This window comes from Hoplias malabaricus, chromosome 4, assembly GCF_029633855.1.
Source record: "Hoplias malabaricus isolate fHopMal1 chromosome 4, fHopMal1.hap1, whole genome shotgun sequence".
Taxonomy (NCBI): Eukaryota; Metazoa; Chordata; class Actinopteri; order Characiformes; family Erythrinidae; genus Hoplias; species Hoplias malabaricus.
In genome coordinates this window covers 33,817,753-33,836,244 of record NC_089803.1, presented here as the reverse complement: position 1 = coordinate 33,836,244, position 18,492 = coordinate 33,817,753, and the positions used below count along the sequence as shown (strand labels likewise).

The 18,492-nt window shown below is 39.4% G+C and overlaps 1 protein-coding gene across 4 annotated transcripts in view; it reads right to left on the bottom strand.

Moving 5' to 3' along the window:
- Positions 1 to 18,492, bottom strand: part of srpk2 (SRSF protein kinase 2) — a 63,249-nt gene that overhangs the window by 27,454 nt on the left and 17,303 nt on the right. Inside the window, exon 1 of one of the 4 annotated variants that reach the window (XM_066667102.1) lies at positions 13,315 to 13,642. The exons of the other annotated variants lie outside the window; for them this stretch is intronic. Coding sequence (XP_066523199.1) covers positions 13,315 to 13,352 — 38 coding nt within the window. The 5' untranslated portion in view covers positions 13,353 to 13,642. Of the gene's footprint in view, positions 1 to 13,314; positions 13,643 to 18,492 lie in introns of those variants that run through there. 4 annotated transcript variants of the gene reach the window in all.

Here is an 18,492-nt window from a genome sequence, read left to right as displayed (position 1 = left end):
TGCACCCTGAATAATTACCACACTTCCTTTTGTGTGATCAGCTTTACTGGTGTTGAGTGTGGTGATGTCTTGCTATTATAAAGGCTGTTCAAGGAATTGCTGCCAATAAAAGAGCATTTTCTACTATCACACCTTCCATATGAAAGCCACAATATGACCCTTTTAAATCAGGGTTCTCAAAGTCCAGATCTGGAGTATTAAACTCAAGGAAATTTAGGCTTTCAGTTGTCATAGGCCTACTAAACCTGTCCATTATCTGATGAGGTAAATAACTTAAGAGATAGAGACCACTACTTTAAATAATCAAATAAACAAGTGAAATTTTGTACTATTTACAGTGGTTGATGTAGCATAGTGTGCAATATCATTGCACTGTAGGGTAGACAAAGGTAAGTTCAGTGCAGAAATAAGAGCTCTTGGGCAAGATCCCTAAAACATTCTCCAGTCTTTAATATGACTAATATTGTAAGTGGCTCTGGATATGTATATCTGCTAACTGATGTAAATGAAAATGTCACTAAATAAAATAAAACAAAAATTAATACAACCAAGGTGAACAACAATTCCAAGGTCTACAACAAATCTGTTGTAAGCAGTTTCCTTTGTACTGTAAACCAAGACATAGTTCCTATATTTTCCAACATCGTAATGGAGGCCCCAGAGAACTGGACCTATATTAAGAGCCTAAAATAATACCTTATTGATTTTTTTAAAATATTTTTGCAAAATTATTAAATCATAATATTAATACTTTATTAACATTAGATGTAGGTGATACAACATATTTCACTGGTTAAATACACACTGCTGTGTAGCAAAATTTGAAGAACAGTGAAAAGTCTGGGACATGCCTGATCATGAAAAAGCCTAAAGATGAAACTCATTTGTGGCAGAAAAAGTGGGAATGGAATCTTGGAGCAGATGCAAATTCCAGCCCCAACATTTTAACTAGAAAAAACTAGGAGCTTCAAAACTTGGATTACTAGTTTAAAGACATCCACCATCACCATTGCTAAAGCATTCCACTGCTACTCACAAACTGCATCTCAGTGTGATATGGCAACTGTTCCACATTAGATCGGAGAGCCCTCCAGTACCCAGTGCATCACTGGCACACAGTTAAACACCAGAGAATTTTTTTCACTAGTGATGCACGAAAATTCAAAATCTGTGCATCCCTATTTGTAACATATGCTGCCTTGGCAGCACAAAAAAAGGTCATTAGTTAGTTCTCCCATCCTAATCACTGACTTTTCATTCATTCATTATCTGTAACTGCTTATCCAGTTCAGGGTCGCAGTGGGTCCACCTACCTGGAATCATTGGGCGCAAGGTGGGAATACACCCTGGAGGGGACGCCAGTCCTTCACAGGGCCATTGACTTTTCATATTTCCCCCATCTAGCAAGCATTAGAGGAGCAGACATTCTTGTGCCAATTGGCTCATGAAGAGCTTCTTCCCTTAGACTGTGACATAGCTGGACTCCAAATCCCCATACTATTAGCACCTTTGCACTCATTGCTGTAATGTTTACAGTACTTTAATTTGACCATAAAATTTGCACTCATACTTTGCACAATTTCTAACTGTAAATATATAACCTCTGTATATTTCCTGTTAATCTCTGTTACATATACACCATTACAATACTATTTCTGTTTCAAATGATATCTCACATTTCACATACAACCACTTTTGTCATGTGTTGTAAGATACGGTATTAGTATGACAATACTGATACAATTACAATTATGATAGGGCTGAGCAATAATTCAAAATTAAAATATAATCGTAATATTAAATGTTTCAATAACAACTGTATGATTTTTAAACACGTTTTCAATATTTCAATATATAATATTTACAGCACCTGTCATTGGCCCACAGTCAGTACAGGGTGCATCCAACAGTTCATTGCCCTCAATTCTAAAGTTAAACAGATATTTTAAGTATTAATATTGACAAAGCCAAGAGGTTTATATTTGACAGTGATGTTATGTTGCTTTCAGTTCTTGGCAGTTTTTCTGTGCCTTTTTTTTATTGTTTATATCGATATTGAAATTTTATCGTATTGACTGGAATAAAGAAATATATTGTGATATGAGTGTTGCCCATATCATCCAGCTCTAAATTATGGGCAACAGAACAACGGTATCAGTGACAGGTGCATCAACCCAAATGTAACCCCTTAAATAACTCTCTGTTAAATAATATAAAAACTATAGAGTTATTCAAAGCTACTGAAGAAAAAAAAATACTAAATTAGGAAAGATACTACCTGTGAATTTTGATTCACCCTATCAGGAGACCACTTCAGATAATCTAATAAACTGAACTACCTCTGAATGTCCTTAAAGAACCAGGAGTTCATAATAGCAATAAAGCTGCAGTGCAAATCACAGTCTAAGAGGCATGGAATAGAACTTGTGTGAACAGAAATCAGTTTTCACCTATGAATCATCATTTTAATTCTTAGTATTAGAGAATGTTCTGGACATTGTTGAAAGCATGCTGTCCTTGTGCCACACAAGCTCTTCTTAGGTAATCAGACCCTGGTCACAGCTGTCGTCTCTCCACCACCTCTATTCTTTTTGTCTCTGATTCATTCTGTCGTTCTCTGTCTCTCCCCCACAATCAGTCTCTCTCTATACAACGCCTGCTGACTCACCCTCTCGCTCTCCTCAAGTGTGAAAGTATGTGTGTGGTACTGTGCAATCTCACAGATATTTCGGTCTGCTGTCTGATGTCACCATGCCCTGTCCCACACTCAAACACACACGCATACAGTATATATACAGATCTATGGCTAATTCCAAAACCCCACAAACAGTTAAACAAACCCATTGTGACACATAGTATATTACAGTGAATTAACATTGGCTTCCTTCTGTGTCTAGCAGCTCATTCAATAAAAAATAAAAAAAACACATGCTCTCTCTTACACTGGCACCCACCTACACATTGAGAGTCAAAGAGCAGCACAGCACCCACAGTAGAGCTCAAGGGAAAGCTCAATCCATTCACCCAACTGGGTCGAATTGACTGCTTCTATCCTTCCCCTCTGGGCACGACACAGATAAATCTGTACACACTTCACTGCCCTCCACTGCTCTACTTGTTTCCATGTGCCTCACACAGCCACACCGCTCAATGGCGAATAAAATTTGCATCCGGAAAAGCCTGCCAGCTTGTGTCTGGCTACGGCAAACTTAACAAACACCCTCTTATTCTACATACAGACAGAAATTAACACACACACACACACACCTATTTGTACAAAGAAAGTCACCCAACCCCCACATCCATGCACTGTACAGGAGGGGTTAATCTGCATAAACAATAAAGTCTATATTTTTGTGTGTGGTGATTCATTGCAGGACACAACTGATTTCTAATGTCTGCAGATTTAGTATATCAGTATTACCTGTATCAGGCTCAATATTATCTGTGTATTATCCTCCTTAGTAACATAAAAACTAATTTTATAAAACAAAATTTTTAAGAGAATAAAGGTTGGTCTATAACAAGACAAATTTCATCCAAATTCTTCTCATTAGCTAGCTAGAAGCCAACTATAGCTTCTTTTCTAACTGTCATTAATGCAGTGCTACTGGACAGTTCACCATCCTTGAAGGCAAATGCTAACTGCACAGAACTATTATATTAGCTAACAGATGCTAGCATTTGTTAAAATCATGCTGTGAAATAGGAAGAGTGGGCCATACTACCCAACAAGACAAACTGACAATCTCCAAATGAAAAGGCCAAAACTGCTTTGCAAGCCCAATGTTTGAAATGTTTCACAATTCACAAAATTAGTTTATTAAAGGATTGAAATACTAATTTATTTTTTATGAAAACCAAAATAAGAATTAAAAAAAGCAATTTCAAATGGCAAGGGCTGTAATTTGGGAAGAAATGAGAAAATTTCACCTAATATCACTGAGCTTGTGAACTGCATGTAGATGAGTTAATCAAACAAACACAGGCATGCTGTGTACATGATAACAACTAACTGGCAGTAAATGGAAGCATTTAACCCTGAAGGCAGAAAAAGTGGACATTCTGGTGTTCTTGGCCTTCTAAACATGAACCTTCGTAAAATGTAAAAGATATCTGAAATTCCCATCACAGTCAAAATACTGTGAATTAAAATCAGAACTAGATATCTCTGTCAGATCTAGGTTGGATGTACTAGAGTGAGTTGATTTTGATCCAATAACTGAGCATCATTATTTACAATTTATCATTAACTAGCCAGCAAGCATAAACATTGATAAGACCCATCAAAATATCAATTGTAAGATAGTAACAGTTAATATAATATATAATTGGCTAAGCCATATTCATACTATACACATGTATAGATGGACATATGCTTTTAATAATTTTATTTAACATCATATCTTCCCATAGGGCCACATTCATTAATAATGCAGTTTTATTTAGGTATGCTGAGGTTGCCATCTATTTATGTTAGTTATATGTGTTGCTGAGCAGCACTTTGTCGCAGCAGGTTGTGCTGCAGTCACACATCTCCAGGGACCTGGAGGTTGTGGGTTCAAGTCCCATTCTGGGTGAGTAGTTTGGTGTGTTCTCCGGGTGGGTTTCCTCTGGGTGCTCTGGTTTCCTCCCACGGCCCAAAAAACACATGTTGGTAGGTGGATTGGCCAGTGTGTGTGTGTGGCCCTGTGAAGGATTGGCGCCCCCTTTCAGGCTGTGTTCCTGCCTTGTGCCCAGTGATTCCAGGTAGGCTTCGGACCCACTGCGACCCTGAACTGGATATGCGGTTACAGACAATGAATGAATGAATAAATATGTGTTGCTTAAGTTTCTTTACAGGGTGACACGGAGGCGCAGCAGGTAGTGTCGCAGTCACACAGCTCCAGGGACTGTCTGTGAGGAGTTGGTGTGTTCTCCCCGTGTCCGTGTGGGTTTCCTCCGGGTGCTCCGGTTTCCTCCCACAGTCCAAAAACACATGTTGGTAGGTGGATTGGTGACTCAAAAAAGTCTGTAGGTGTGAGTGAGTGAATGTGTGTGTGTGTCTGTGTTGCCCTGTGAAGGACTGGCACCCCCTCCAGGGTGTATTTTCTGCCTTGCGCCCAATGATTCCAGGTAGGCTCTGGACTCACCGTGACCCTGAACTGGATAAGCGGTTACAGATAATGAATGAATCAATGAATGAAAGTTTCTTTACTGACAGGAATTTTAGGAGTATTTTTGTATTGTTGAATAATTCTGTTATGGACTTTGCAGTTAGGATCTGTTACCTCTCATGTCCAAAATAATTCTGTACAAATCATTATTAATAAAAAGGGTCACTTGTCTGGATTGTGGAATATGGCAGTGAATGTGGACTGATATAACAGTGTATAAGAAGAAACAGCCTGAAATTGTATGAACACTCTGAAAATGACTAATAATAACTTCAGTACACAATGATAGGCAACACTTTTTTAAAATATTAAAAAAGTTATAGCTCAGAGCCCAGTCATTCCGGGTAGCCATCGCAACACTGAACTGGAAAAGCGGTTACAGACAATGAATGAATGAAAGTTATAGCTGAAGATAAAAAGCCATAAGATCATCTGGATTGGTGTACTGCAGTATCTTTCCATAGAATACAGATGATGTCTTGAGTGCATTCATTATTTGGTTACATTTCCATGTCTGTTAAAAATATCACAAATGTTGATAAATGTTAATGTTAATAGTGGTTAACCTAATAATGTAATCTAAATTTTGCCACATCAGATGCCATTTACATTATATAAACATTACATGATGAAAACCAATAGATATATACCAACATATTCCCAGCAATAAGAAATCCAGAAAACCAAAAAGAGGAAAACAAATAGGTAAACACAATGTTATGATGCACAGTTATACAACTAAAACAATATCTGAGGAAGTTTCCTGTTGTCTGTCTATTGTCTCATTCTCATATCCATTAATTGTCCCAAATCAATATCCAGTTCCTCTCTAGAGAGTGTAAACAAATCAGTCTGTCAATCAAATTGCTTAAGTTAACTAGAATTAATAACCTCTTAAATTACTGAAAATAGCACTTCTCCATAGCACAAATCCCATTCCCACACACACACACATTGTACCTGTGTCTGAGAGCTCTGTGGCGTAGTCGGAGGGCACTGAGAGCTAAATCCAGAGCCTTGTGGGAGTGGGAGACACTGCGCTCCATACTGATACAGACACACTCAAAAGCAGATGGAGAATGATATGTCCTATCTTTGTTGTAGGGCCCTTCTCTCTTTCTTTTCTCTACCTCTTTTCCCTTCTCTTGTTCTTCTGGCATCTGTCAGGGTGCTGTGGGCCTCAGGGACAAGTGAAGCCAAGAATTCATCTCTCACATGACCAACTTACACCTAACTGACAACTCTCCATGCTTACTGTTTGCCTACAAACGCAATCTCACATACTGTCATACACAGTAAACTGCCTACAGCATTGTTTGTGTATTTGATTAGACTAATGGGTTGTTATTTATACACTTCCCTGAATTTTTAAGCAGTTTAAAGATGGCCACTAAAGAAGGGTCACGCACACTTGCTCTGGGACCAACATAACCAATGACAAATAAACAAACACAAACATACAAACCATTAGCAATCCCCACTGATAGTAACTACAGTAACATGAGTAACGGATTCCCTAGTGACCAAATATTTCCTCCAAATAATCAGGATCTCCATTACTCTTTATAGCTTGTCTATCTAAGAATATCTTTCCCATTCCACTCCAGCATTTCTCTAAGCCCAAGTGACTCTGTTTCCAGCAGGCTCTGATCGGTTCTAAGGTTACTTCTTTCATATGCTCAACCATATCCAAGGCTTGCAGAAAACATCACATTGCACATAGAGACTAGAAGAAAATGTCTAGTGCATTTTCTAGAGCAATTTGTTCAAGAGCATTTCACGATAGAGGATGAGCAAGTGCACTTAACAGGACAGCACTTAAATGAGAAAAGCAAAAGAGGCACTAGAAAATCATTGTTAGGAGGAAAAGGTCATTACTTCAAGTATTAATGTAGACTGAAGTCTAAAATACAGATAGACAGTGCCCATTTACATCAGTGGTGGCATTTTCCAGATTACTATATTTGGTAATGGATGCTGCTATTGATACATTTACCTCATCCACTCCCACATACACCCAACATTACTCTACAGCTGGCCTCGAATTCAGTGCACCTGAGCCTAGTCCATGATACACACACCTCACACACACACACCTCACACACACACACACACACACACACACTTTGCACACCTGACAGCTACAGCCTCATCACTTGGTGTCAGCTTGCTCACGAGGTCATTGTATGACTGATGAAGGTTCCATAGTTGGCTAGGTGTACGGTTCCAGACAGCTCAGCTACTCTGGTGGAGGAGCTTAACCACTGAAGCTGTGCTTGGTTGAGTAAGTAATTGAACCTCCCATGTTTGAGTGCAGATTTAAAGACATTGTAGGCAATCCTGAAAAAAATGGCCTAATTGTTTCATGAAGTAAACTAGCACTGTTACATTTTCATGAATATAATAAAATTATGAAATACCTGAAGAATGGGAGGTTTCTCCCACATAGCAGGGTTTGTTTTAGCCAAATATTTCTGGCATTTGAGCTGTAAGAACTCTGCAAGTTAACATAATATATAATGAATATTTCAATCTGCAGTCCATAAAGTAAAATCTTATTGTGAAACGTTCACCTATACACACACAAAGCCTGAGCATGCAGACTTTTCTAACTGCTAAGCAGTATCAACAAAAACATGATGACATGATCAAAGTGAGCAGACAAAACAGCTTAACTTTCACACAGGACCTGTTGCTGCCTATATGCAGAGGTTTGTCAGGAAGACAAAAAGATTCACAGAGAAAGATAAAAAAAAGGAAGATGGAAATAAACTGAAAGAAAGAGAAAATAAAAATACATAAAAAAAAACAAAGCAAGAGAAGACGAAGGAAAGATGAGTGTGGAAGACTAATGACTAATGGGGTAGCATTGGGAAGGTAACTCATGCTTAGTTTATAACCTTAACTTATGCATAGTTGTGTCACTATTTAATCTATACAGTATAAAAAGTGTGTGAAAGCAGCAAGAGGTAGTGAGAGCCACCGGACTGACCGTCTGCACCAGTCCAGAGGCTATTTAATTTACAGGATGGGTGAGTGACCCATGTATGCCTGCGTAACTCGGTTCCCACATTTCAGTCACATTTATAACACAGGTACCCTGTGTATAATTGTGTTTGTTTCTGATCTGTGTATCTGTGGGCTGATGTGTATTGTATCTGTATGTAATTCCTAATATTACGGTTGTACATGTGTGTATGTGGCAGGTGGGTGTCTTCAAAATTTGTCCTCTTGCCCTTGGTTTTATCTGCCTCTTTTTTCTCCATTTTATCTTGACATAGCAGACAGCAATTGTGAGGTTGAAAACAAACTCAGGTAAATCCCAAAATTTTTTCTTCAATTCTTGTACTTCATTATTTTTTTCAGAAAACTGAAATATATGTATATGCAAATATACATTTATTTTAGATATGATTCTTGTTCAAAGTATTTTTTGAAAAAATGTTTTTGGAAACAAACACTGAAGTCAATGGCCAACAAAATCACTCTTTATATTTAAAGATTTAAACAGAGAGCTTCATGCAAAAAGGTTGCAACAAAATTGTGCCCATGGTTATGTTATATTACAGCTGACTTTTGTAATTTCCTAGAAACAAGCAAATAAGTTTTTGAAAACCTCCAACCGAAAAACTCCTACCCGCTTCTTCAGCCCTCTTTCAAAAGCCACTACCACAAAACACTGCCTGACCACATAGTACTTTGTTTGATACTACTATCTTTACTTTCTTCCTTGTTTTATCTGAGTCTGTGTCTGAATGGCTGTGCTAAGGCAGAATTTAAGGCTGCATTCAGGTCATAGCAAACACAGCCATTTGCACACACATTCCACTTTTTATTTGGAACATTCTAATTTTTGCCCAAACACACAGTCGATAGGAATAGTCCAGTGAAATATTCAGTGAAAACTCAGTTTCCCTTTTTCCCTTACTTTCTTCCTTTAGCACAGTTAATTTGAACTGAAATGTTATATTTCTGAATCCTGCTGCTTAAGTTATATATTACATTTATTTATATATTATATTTAAAACGAGGTTGCTGTATGGCTTAGACTGCCTATTCCAATTGTGGGTCTCTCTATGGGCGGCACGGTGGCGCAGCAGGTAGTGTCGCAGTCACACAGCTCCAGGGGCCTGGAGGTTGTGGGTTCGATTCCAGCGACTGTCTGTGAGGAGTTGGTGTGTTCTCCCCGTGTCCGCGGGGGTTTCCTCCCACAGTCCAAAAACACACGTTGCAGGTGGATTGGCGACTCGAAAGTGTCCGTGAATGTGTGTGTGTCTGTGTTGCCCTGTGAAGGACTGGCGTCCCCTCTAGGGTGTATTCCCGCCTTGCGCCCGATGATTCCAGATAGGCTCTGGACCCCCCACGGATAAGCGGTTACAGATAATGGATGGATTATATTTAAAACTAGCAACAGACAGGACATTCATTTTTTTGTCTGATGCTTACTTTTTTTTTTTTTATACTTGAAGATTCACTGTGTTGGCTAAGTGAACACATGAAGCATATAAACACTTTCTGTCCTGTACTTTCCATTAAGGACAGTTGTTGTATAAATAATGTTGTTTGTGCAATAATAGGCCAAACGTCAATCATAATCATCATCATTTCAGTCCATTTCAGGGTCACAGTGTGGGCCAAACTGGAAATTTAAAATTTCAAACAATATATCAGTTGGCTATTTAAATAACATGAATCAGATAAAGAGCTACATCAAAATTAGGGACAGCTTGCTATTATCACAATAACTATGAACAACGTCTGCTGGTACACACTGCTGGTTCTGATTCCTTCAATATGGTCCTAGCTCACAAACACACTAATCCCATTGGTGAACTAAAACCACAAGGCCAAATCTCTCAGATCTCAGAACTGAACTTCACAAATTCCACAAGGATGGGCTGCATTGGATTTCTGGATGAATTAATAGTTAGGTGTTGTGAAAAGTATAATATTCAATGTGTAATGGCAGTCTTGCCTGGAAATATGACACCTGCTGAAACACAGAAACATTCAAATAACAGCTAAGCTAGATAGCTAGCAATTTCTTTCCTCTACCTCAAAGATGACCAAAAGGATCAGTCAGGAGACATTCTTCTTTGTGCCCTTCCACTGCATGGTACATACTTGATTCTGCTTTTCATTCCTGTACCCACTTCACCTGGGCCAGGTAATCAGTCACTGTTTTAGCAGTGTCGTGCTGAATGTGCACTTGGGGCAGTCTCTTACAGTAGGCTTGCACATTCATGTTGTTCTGACAAACTAGTCAAAGAGGACACCCCACCCATTAATTTTAGCAAGGCAGTATTCACTTCCTTAGCAGACAAACACCACACCTATTGACCAATAGACACTAGCCTCTACTAGTGCACTTAGTGATAAAATCCCTTAATTTACAGATATTGTGTAGAACAGCCTTTGGTAATTTTATATACTACACATTGCAATCTTTTGAGTCACTGATATCGTTAGTAATCTATTTACCTTCCCTTAATCAAAAAAATGTTGTTGCAAAGCAACAGTCAGCCATACTCCTGCGTCCCTCAAGCAGATGGAGGTTAAATGCCCTGCTCAAGGGCACCACGGAGGCAGGGAGGGCAGGATGGTTTACTTGTTCACACTATATTCACACCTCTTTGAAGTGCTCAGTGTAGGGTTCCTGCTTGCTTTCAGCACTGGGATTCAAATCTTCCAAATCCTAGCGGTTAGTTTTAGCTATTACTGAAAAGCTATTAACATTGATCTGTATTTGACTAATAAAAAAGCTAAGACATGCATTCAAATATGACCTGATAGTACTGTGGTCCATGTAAGGCTAAGCTAGCCTGTTATTAATCTTTATAGGGATAACAAGGGCAACTTCTAGCCATCTAATTGCCCTTTCCATGATCCTATTAACACTTCTGTATCTGCATCATGATGCAGAGAAGGGGTATAAGGGTAAGTGTAGCAGTAAGAGGCTACAAAGTAGGCAACTCTAAAATCCCAAATAAATGTTATATATATATATATATATATATATATATATATATATATATATATATATATATATATATATATATATATATATATATATATATATATATATAGCTGTGCACTAAACAAATGCATGTTTTCATTAAGTAGGGTCCAGCTTGGAATAATACTCAACCAGAGCTAGGAGACAATCAAACCAAACAGACTGAATATCTGCCAAGAAATAAATGACTTTTAAAATAATATATAACCAATCTTCAAAGTATTACAAAGGGTAAGTTAGTATTAATTCATTGAGAGTGAGAGACAGAGAGCTTATGTATTGTTTTATAGACTTTCTACTTTGAACCTTGCCCTCAGCATACATCTATTTATAGGTTTACACCCAGGTATGTGAGCAGAAACTCGAACACATTCACTGATATGAAGATCCAGACATATATATCAGCCTCAAAGCCAACACATCCATGTCCAACACACACAGTCCTATTCAACATATTTAATATTGGTTGGTGTTTCCAGTTGGAAATGTTAACTTAAGTTCACCACATAACTATTATTGATGAGATACTCTATGATTCATCTTAGTGCAGGAGGGATGCTGGGCCCAGTACCTCTGCACTTCATTTCACTTTATGCTTCACATTTTTCCACAAAGGCAACATGGGCAACCTGGCTGATCATGCTACAACAATAATAAAAAATCCAAAATAATATGTAAATACTTGTATATTTCAGTATGAAGTATTTTTGTCTATCTACTGATGTATTTATGGCCATTTTTCCATTGTGATGCCAGTGTGTTGCCTCCTTGACTACTGCTGTATTGCTAAGTGCCCTCTCAGGTTTGGCACAGCATCAGTTAGCTTAGAGCATCCATCCATCTATCCACAGTCCCCCCACCCCCACCTCACTCTCTCTGTCCCTCTAAGGGTCTGGATGCCAGTCGGCTGCCCGCTGCTGCACTGTTGTGTTTGCAGTGTCTTGGCACCGCCTCCGTGAGCTGTGAGTCACTAAGCATGGCTGGCTTCACCTGGCATCGACGACGTCACAGCTATCTAAATATACACAGGACTACTGCACATTCATTAACATATATACACAGATCTTGATATACAATATTGTGCAAAGTGAGAACATGTTTCAGTGTTATTACAAAGGGAGAGCCTTTGAAAGTGAATCTGTTTTTGTCTAATATATAGTGCGGTGAGGTCTACCATGGACCCCTGCTATGTCTTAATCAGTGAAAGCATGCTTTTTAAAGGCTGTATTCAGTGTTGTGACAAGCTGCCTTGATATTTATTAATCTTGTATACATACTGCTAATTATTCTACAATAAAGTACTGTCAGATCTACTCAGGTTAAACTTGAAATTCCGCCCTAACATAGAGCTGTTAAAATAAAGTGATATTAATATGCGTTTGAATATTCGTTAATAATAGATCATACTTCATTAATGTGTTTTGGTTTTGTGTTAACATCATGCGACAATGTGAATCTTTGTTTAACATGGCTGTGTTCCAAACATTCTGTCCTGATCAAGATGTCCCAGTTTTAGCCCTAGTGTGATAAAACACACATTTACATTTTCTGGCACTGCTTTACAGAAGAACACATACCACTATATCGTGACCTTTCAAACATCAGCTGATGCCTGAAAAATTGGGACGGTATGTTTTGATGTAAACAGACACTGTAGTGAACCTATTGTTGCGCTATACTGCCGAGGTCTGAGATGTGACATGAGCTGAATGCACCTGTGCCTGACTATGATTGTGTTGTGATGTTAAGCAGTGTCACATTGTGTTTTCTGCTGGTGTGTATGTCCTGCATTTAGGTTTTGCTTTTGTAAGCTTAGAGGCTAATATGGAATGACATACACATACAAAGTGCTCCATTTTCTGTGTGTGTTTGTGTATGTGTGTGTACAGTACAAAACACATTGTTGTGCATCCTCCTATGCATACATTCTGCTATAGATAAGCATGCTAAGGCCAGACAATAAAAGACAGCAGCCTTGCACATAATGCACAGAAACAGAGTAAGGGATGGAGAAAAAAAAAAGAATGGAGTGACAGATAGAATGGAGGTGGAATGGAGGACAAGAGACAGTGAGTCACATGGACAGGTAAATGAGAAGCTGTGGAAAAAAAGAAAGACACACGTTGTGTTGAGACATGTTACCTTTCCGGGGACGAGGATTTTTCTGAGTTGACGGACATGAGCGGAGGCTTCAAGCCGCTCGCTCCCAAAGGAACGACAGAGGCAACAAGAAACAAATAAAACCCCAATATCTTTCTTTATATCTCTCCTTTTCCTAGCGTATCCCCCTCTTTGCCTCCTTTCTGTGCTGTTCGTCTCAGCCAGGATGCATGGAGGAGGGGGGGGGGTGCCTCCTCCTCCTCTTCTCCTCTTCCTTAGAGAAAAAGAAAGGATGGAGGGCAAACGAAGAATGAGAAGCGAGCCAGAAAAAGCCAAACAGAGGGGGAGACAAATCTTGCTGCGTGTGAGCAAGGAGACTCCGGCGTTGTGAGGAGCCCCTCCTCACTCTTCTCTCTCCCTCTCTCCCTCCCTCCCTCCCTCGCTCCTTCCTTCCTTCCTTCCCACAGTCCCTCCTTTCACTCTTTCTATTTCCACGCACACTGGATTTTCTTCTTTTTTATTCGTATCCTTCTCTTGATGTTGTTGTCCTCCTCTTCACTTTGCTTCTGTCGTTTGTGTCCTGGATGATGATGATGAATGGTGGAGCTCCCTCACAATGTCTGTCTGCTGCTGTTCTCGTTCTCTCTTTCCTTCTCTCGCTCTCAGCACAGTGGTTGGCTCAGCAGGCCCTTCTGCAGCTCTGCACAACAACAGAGGCTGTGAGCGCAGCGGGCTAAACCACTGCCTAAGGGGAGGGGGTTGCTGTACAGCGAGGGAGGGCAAAACGCACCCATCCCACTCTCCCTTCCTCATTCGTCCCCTCCCATGGCTCAGCCCAAGCCTCCCTCCCCCTTTCCTACACTTCTCTCCATCCTGTTACAACATTCTGTATATTGGGAAAACACAGCTCATATATAGTTTCCCCTTTCTGGCTTTTTTCTTTCTCCCGTGTCTGTTCTCTCTTTCTTTTTTTTCTTCTCTCTCTCTCTCACATCTTTCTTTCCCTCCCTCCATTTTACAGCTGTCTTCTAGCTGCTGTGGCTGTGGGCTTCCTCTCAGCACTCTCTCTCCATCAGCACTCTCTGTTTTCTCTTTTCCAACAGATGAACACCTTTCCATAATACAGAAAGAATTACAGTTAGAAATGTGAAGCCCTGGAGGAAGATGTCATCATACACCCCACCCCCACATACACACACCTCCTCCCCCAAAAAATTCAGACCTCATTTCTTGTGAAGGGAAATGAGGTTGTGCTGAGGTTACTGTAATGATGCTTGCCACATGCTTGCATGTCAAATAGGTAGTGGCATGCTTGCAGTATCAATATCCTCCAAACTCCAAAACAGCAGTCAACAAATTAACACCATATGAATAAAAGGCTAAGTAAAGTGCCAAAAACATAAAAGACAAAGGACAAAATACCATGCACACAAAAACGTGATCCATTTCAGCTCATATTTTATGTGCCATAAGCATGTCTACAAAGAATTACCATGTGATTACACACCTGAGTAATACAAAATGATTACCCAAATACAGTGAAGACAAACATGATACTCAAACAAATTTACACACACAAAACCCCCCTCAACAACTGGGCAGCACAACACAGATAAGCAAATGACTGAAAGGAAAAACCACAGCTATCCACATGACAGTATGCACAGCAACCCCACTATAACCTTGGGTGCATTCTGATGCAAAGAACAGTTCCTCTGTTTATCTGTTCATATTACACAAGTATCTGGCTTATTTAATGTGTGCACACGTGTGTATGTGTGTGCATGCATGTGCATTTGCACATGATCTAAAGAGAGCTTTTAGAAAAAAAGAAAGACAGTCTGCAACTATCTCACATCCCCTCACCATCTCCTTCTCCATCAGAAGCTGTAAAAGTAGGCCATGGAAAAGCAGCCTTAATACTGACTCCAAAAATACAAAAACTAAGGAGTGAGAATGAGAGAGGGGGGGGGGGGGGGGAAGAAATGCTGTCTGGCAAACTGGGCCTTCTCTGTTTGCACTCCTGTGTCTTTTACCTCCATGTCCCTTCAATACAGAAGTGCTTTGTGTGTGGGCGTGTGAGTTTGTGTGTTTCTTCTAATGTTCAGTGTGCACTTGTTCTTTAGCTAATCACAGATCAGACAGTTGCTATAGTGATGGAGCTGGTTTATTCCAGTATATGGTTTGCTACGTCACATAAAGCGTGGGGTTCTCAAGCAACCACAGTACAGACCACTGTGTGTGTGTGTGTGTGAGTGTGAGAGAGAGAGAGAGAGAGAGAGAGAGAGAGAGAGAGAGAGATACAAAAACAAAGAAAAAGATGTAAAAAAAAAAGGAGAGAGACAGAGAGAGAGAGAGAGAGAGAGAGTGACAGTGTGGGTGTTATGAATATATATCTAGCAGTACACTATGAACATTTATGCTGTTCTTCTAACACCTTTTTGTGTGTGTGTGTGAGAGAGAGAGAGAGAAAGAGAGAGAAAGAGAGAGAGAGAGAAAAGAAATTAATTGCACTCTGAAAAAGTACACTGTGTGTTTGTGTGTCGTGTTTCTTTGTGTGTGTGTGTGTGTGTGTGTGTGTGTGTCCTGGAATTTAGCACCATCTACAGTTCAGCTTCCTTACAGCATTTTAGGTTCTGGCTGTCAGAACTATGTTCACATCCACACTGTATCCCAAAGTCACATTTACAGGCATGCCAGCAAATTCTACATTTTAAATGGTAAACACCCCATCACAAGGCACTATGTGACAGTCTGTGGAAAAGGAAAGTTTGACCAATATGTGAGACCAGTTATTAACCTATTAAGCTAACACACAGTTGGATCAAGGCAACAAAATATGCTGTTTCCATGATTACAGTTTAGCCAGACCAATGTTAAATTACTTATTTACACACAAATGTGGTTAGTGATGTTTAGACCACAGATATACGCACACACTTAATAAGCCATATAAAGTGATGGTCTTGAGGGACACAGTGCAAAGGTCAGCAGCTGGCACTCATACTGCTTACTGTCTGTGCTTTCACACTGGCAAAAAACACCACTCTGTGTTTGTGTTAAAAAGCAGCCAGGCAGCAGAAGCAGTAAAAGAAATGGGTTTATGTGCAAAGCAACCTTATTTTCCCCCCACTCTCCACAGAAAACTCAAATGACTTCATTAGTTTAGGGATACGGTTTCTAAGAAAACTGATACCTGCAAGTGTGTGTGTGTGTGTGTGTGTGTGTGTGTGAGTGTATGAGTAAGGGTGAGAGAGAGGGAGAAAGAGAGAGACCTGGTCAGAAAGCTGTTTCTTTGTGTTCCACCTAAACAAAGCTGAGTCATCTACAGCAGGTAATATCATCAATTCTCTCTCTCCTTCAAACTCACTAACTCACTCCCTCACACACACACCTGCTACCATCAAGACCATCAATATATAAGCAATTAGTCTTTGCATCCAGGCCTCTTTCCACATCAGGCATGCACTCTCTTCTGTGTTCACCTTTCTAAAGCCTCTTACCCAATAAAGCAGGAGCGCACTAACGTAATCTCAAGTTTCACTTTCACATTGCTTTGCAACAAGTACAAAAGGCGCTAGGTGCATAGCAATACAAGTAAACAAACAAATATACATTCATGCACACATGATTACAATAAACATGTACTAGAGGTGTAACAATGTAGGATCACACCATGATAGTGATGCAAAAGCCTGACCATGTTCATTGTAAAGATTTTGGACAATGGTCATTCTATTAATTATGCCATCATATATAAAAACATTGTTTTAACGCTAAGGTTTGTACATGATCAGCATTAATTGTTCCTTATGCATTCTACAGTGTTTATTAAGCTATACAAAGCATTTTTATTTAATTTTTGTGTTAGTATGTGCTAGTTATTTGCTAATAAAACAGGTTTTAGAAGATGAAAGATTAAAGATCAAATCTGGTCCAGTGTTAGGAGTTAGCTTTATAAATTTAAGACCATAACACAGTACTATTTCGGTGGGAGATTTACAAATGACAAATTATCAATAACTCACATCACCTAGCTAACATAAACAGACATCTACAAATAGTCTGAGTCTTCAACATCCCACTTACACAAACATCCATATTGTGCTCTCTGCTGGTGTGACTGGGCACTACACTTCCTTTCAATTCAAAGTGAGCACAACGCTTTTCACCAAACCATTCAGGAAATCATTTTGCATTAGCCCAAAATAAAGTCAAAAACATATTTATTGTTTTTCTGCTGCTGACTGTTTGTTTCATACTGTGAAAATACATATAAGAGATAGCTCTTTATCACTTATGAAATTGCAAATACTTGTTTTGAAGGAATTCCATCATTAGGGAGGTTTTCTCTCTCCCTGTGACTGGGTTTGGCACAAGGTCAGATCTGTTAGTGACTTCTCCAGGCAGCAGTGTCTGGCCTCATAATGAATGTAGTTAATTCAAGAGACCTCAAATCAAAGAGCACACAATAAAGACTTTAGATGTTTTCCTGGAAGCATGAAGCTTTGGTCATTATTATTCATAGCCTACTCTCTTTGTTACATGATCCAGATCAAACTATAATTTATGAAAATGCCTAGCTGTGTTACATCAACGCATATGTGACAAGACGGCTTATTTAACACTAACAGCAGGTTGAGTTTTGGCCACAAAGTTCATAATATTATATCATAAATTTATCTTCAAATGGGGCAAATCTGGATATGCTTTGGCCCGACTCCATTACTTCGCCTACTAGTTCGCCCTATTTAAAATGCCTTCCATTCATACTAAATATACATTACATTCTCTTCGAATATGGTACATGTCACGCCCTCGTCTTGTCATGTCTGTTTTTCCGGCCATGTGCTCTATCAGCACATGACTCTGTTTGTTGTTACCCTAGTCCCGCCTTTGTTCCGCCTCCTCGTCTGTGTCTCATCTGTTACCCTGCCTCCTCGTTATCTGTCCAGGTGTATCTTGTCTGTGTCTTGTATTTAAGTTCCCTTGTGTCTCTCCTGTTGGTCGGACATTTCACATTTGTTTGTTCCCAAGTCATGTCGTGTTGTTTATCTCCCGCTTCTAGTCAGGTCGTTATTGTTTCCTAGTTTTATCGTTTTGTGTATTTCCTGTTCCAAGTCCAAGTTGTTTAAAATCCTAGTCTTGCTGTTTCCTCTGTAGCCCGTCTTTGTTTTGTTATATCTTTTGTTCAATTAAACTCACTGTGTTTTAGCAAGT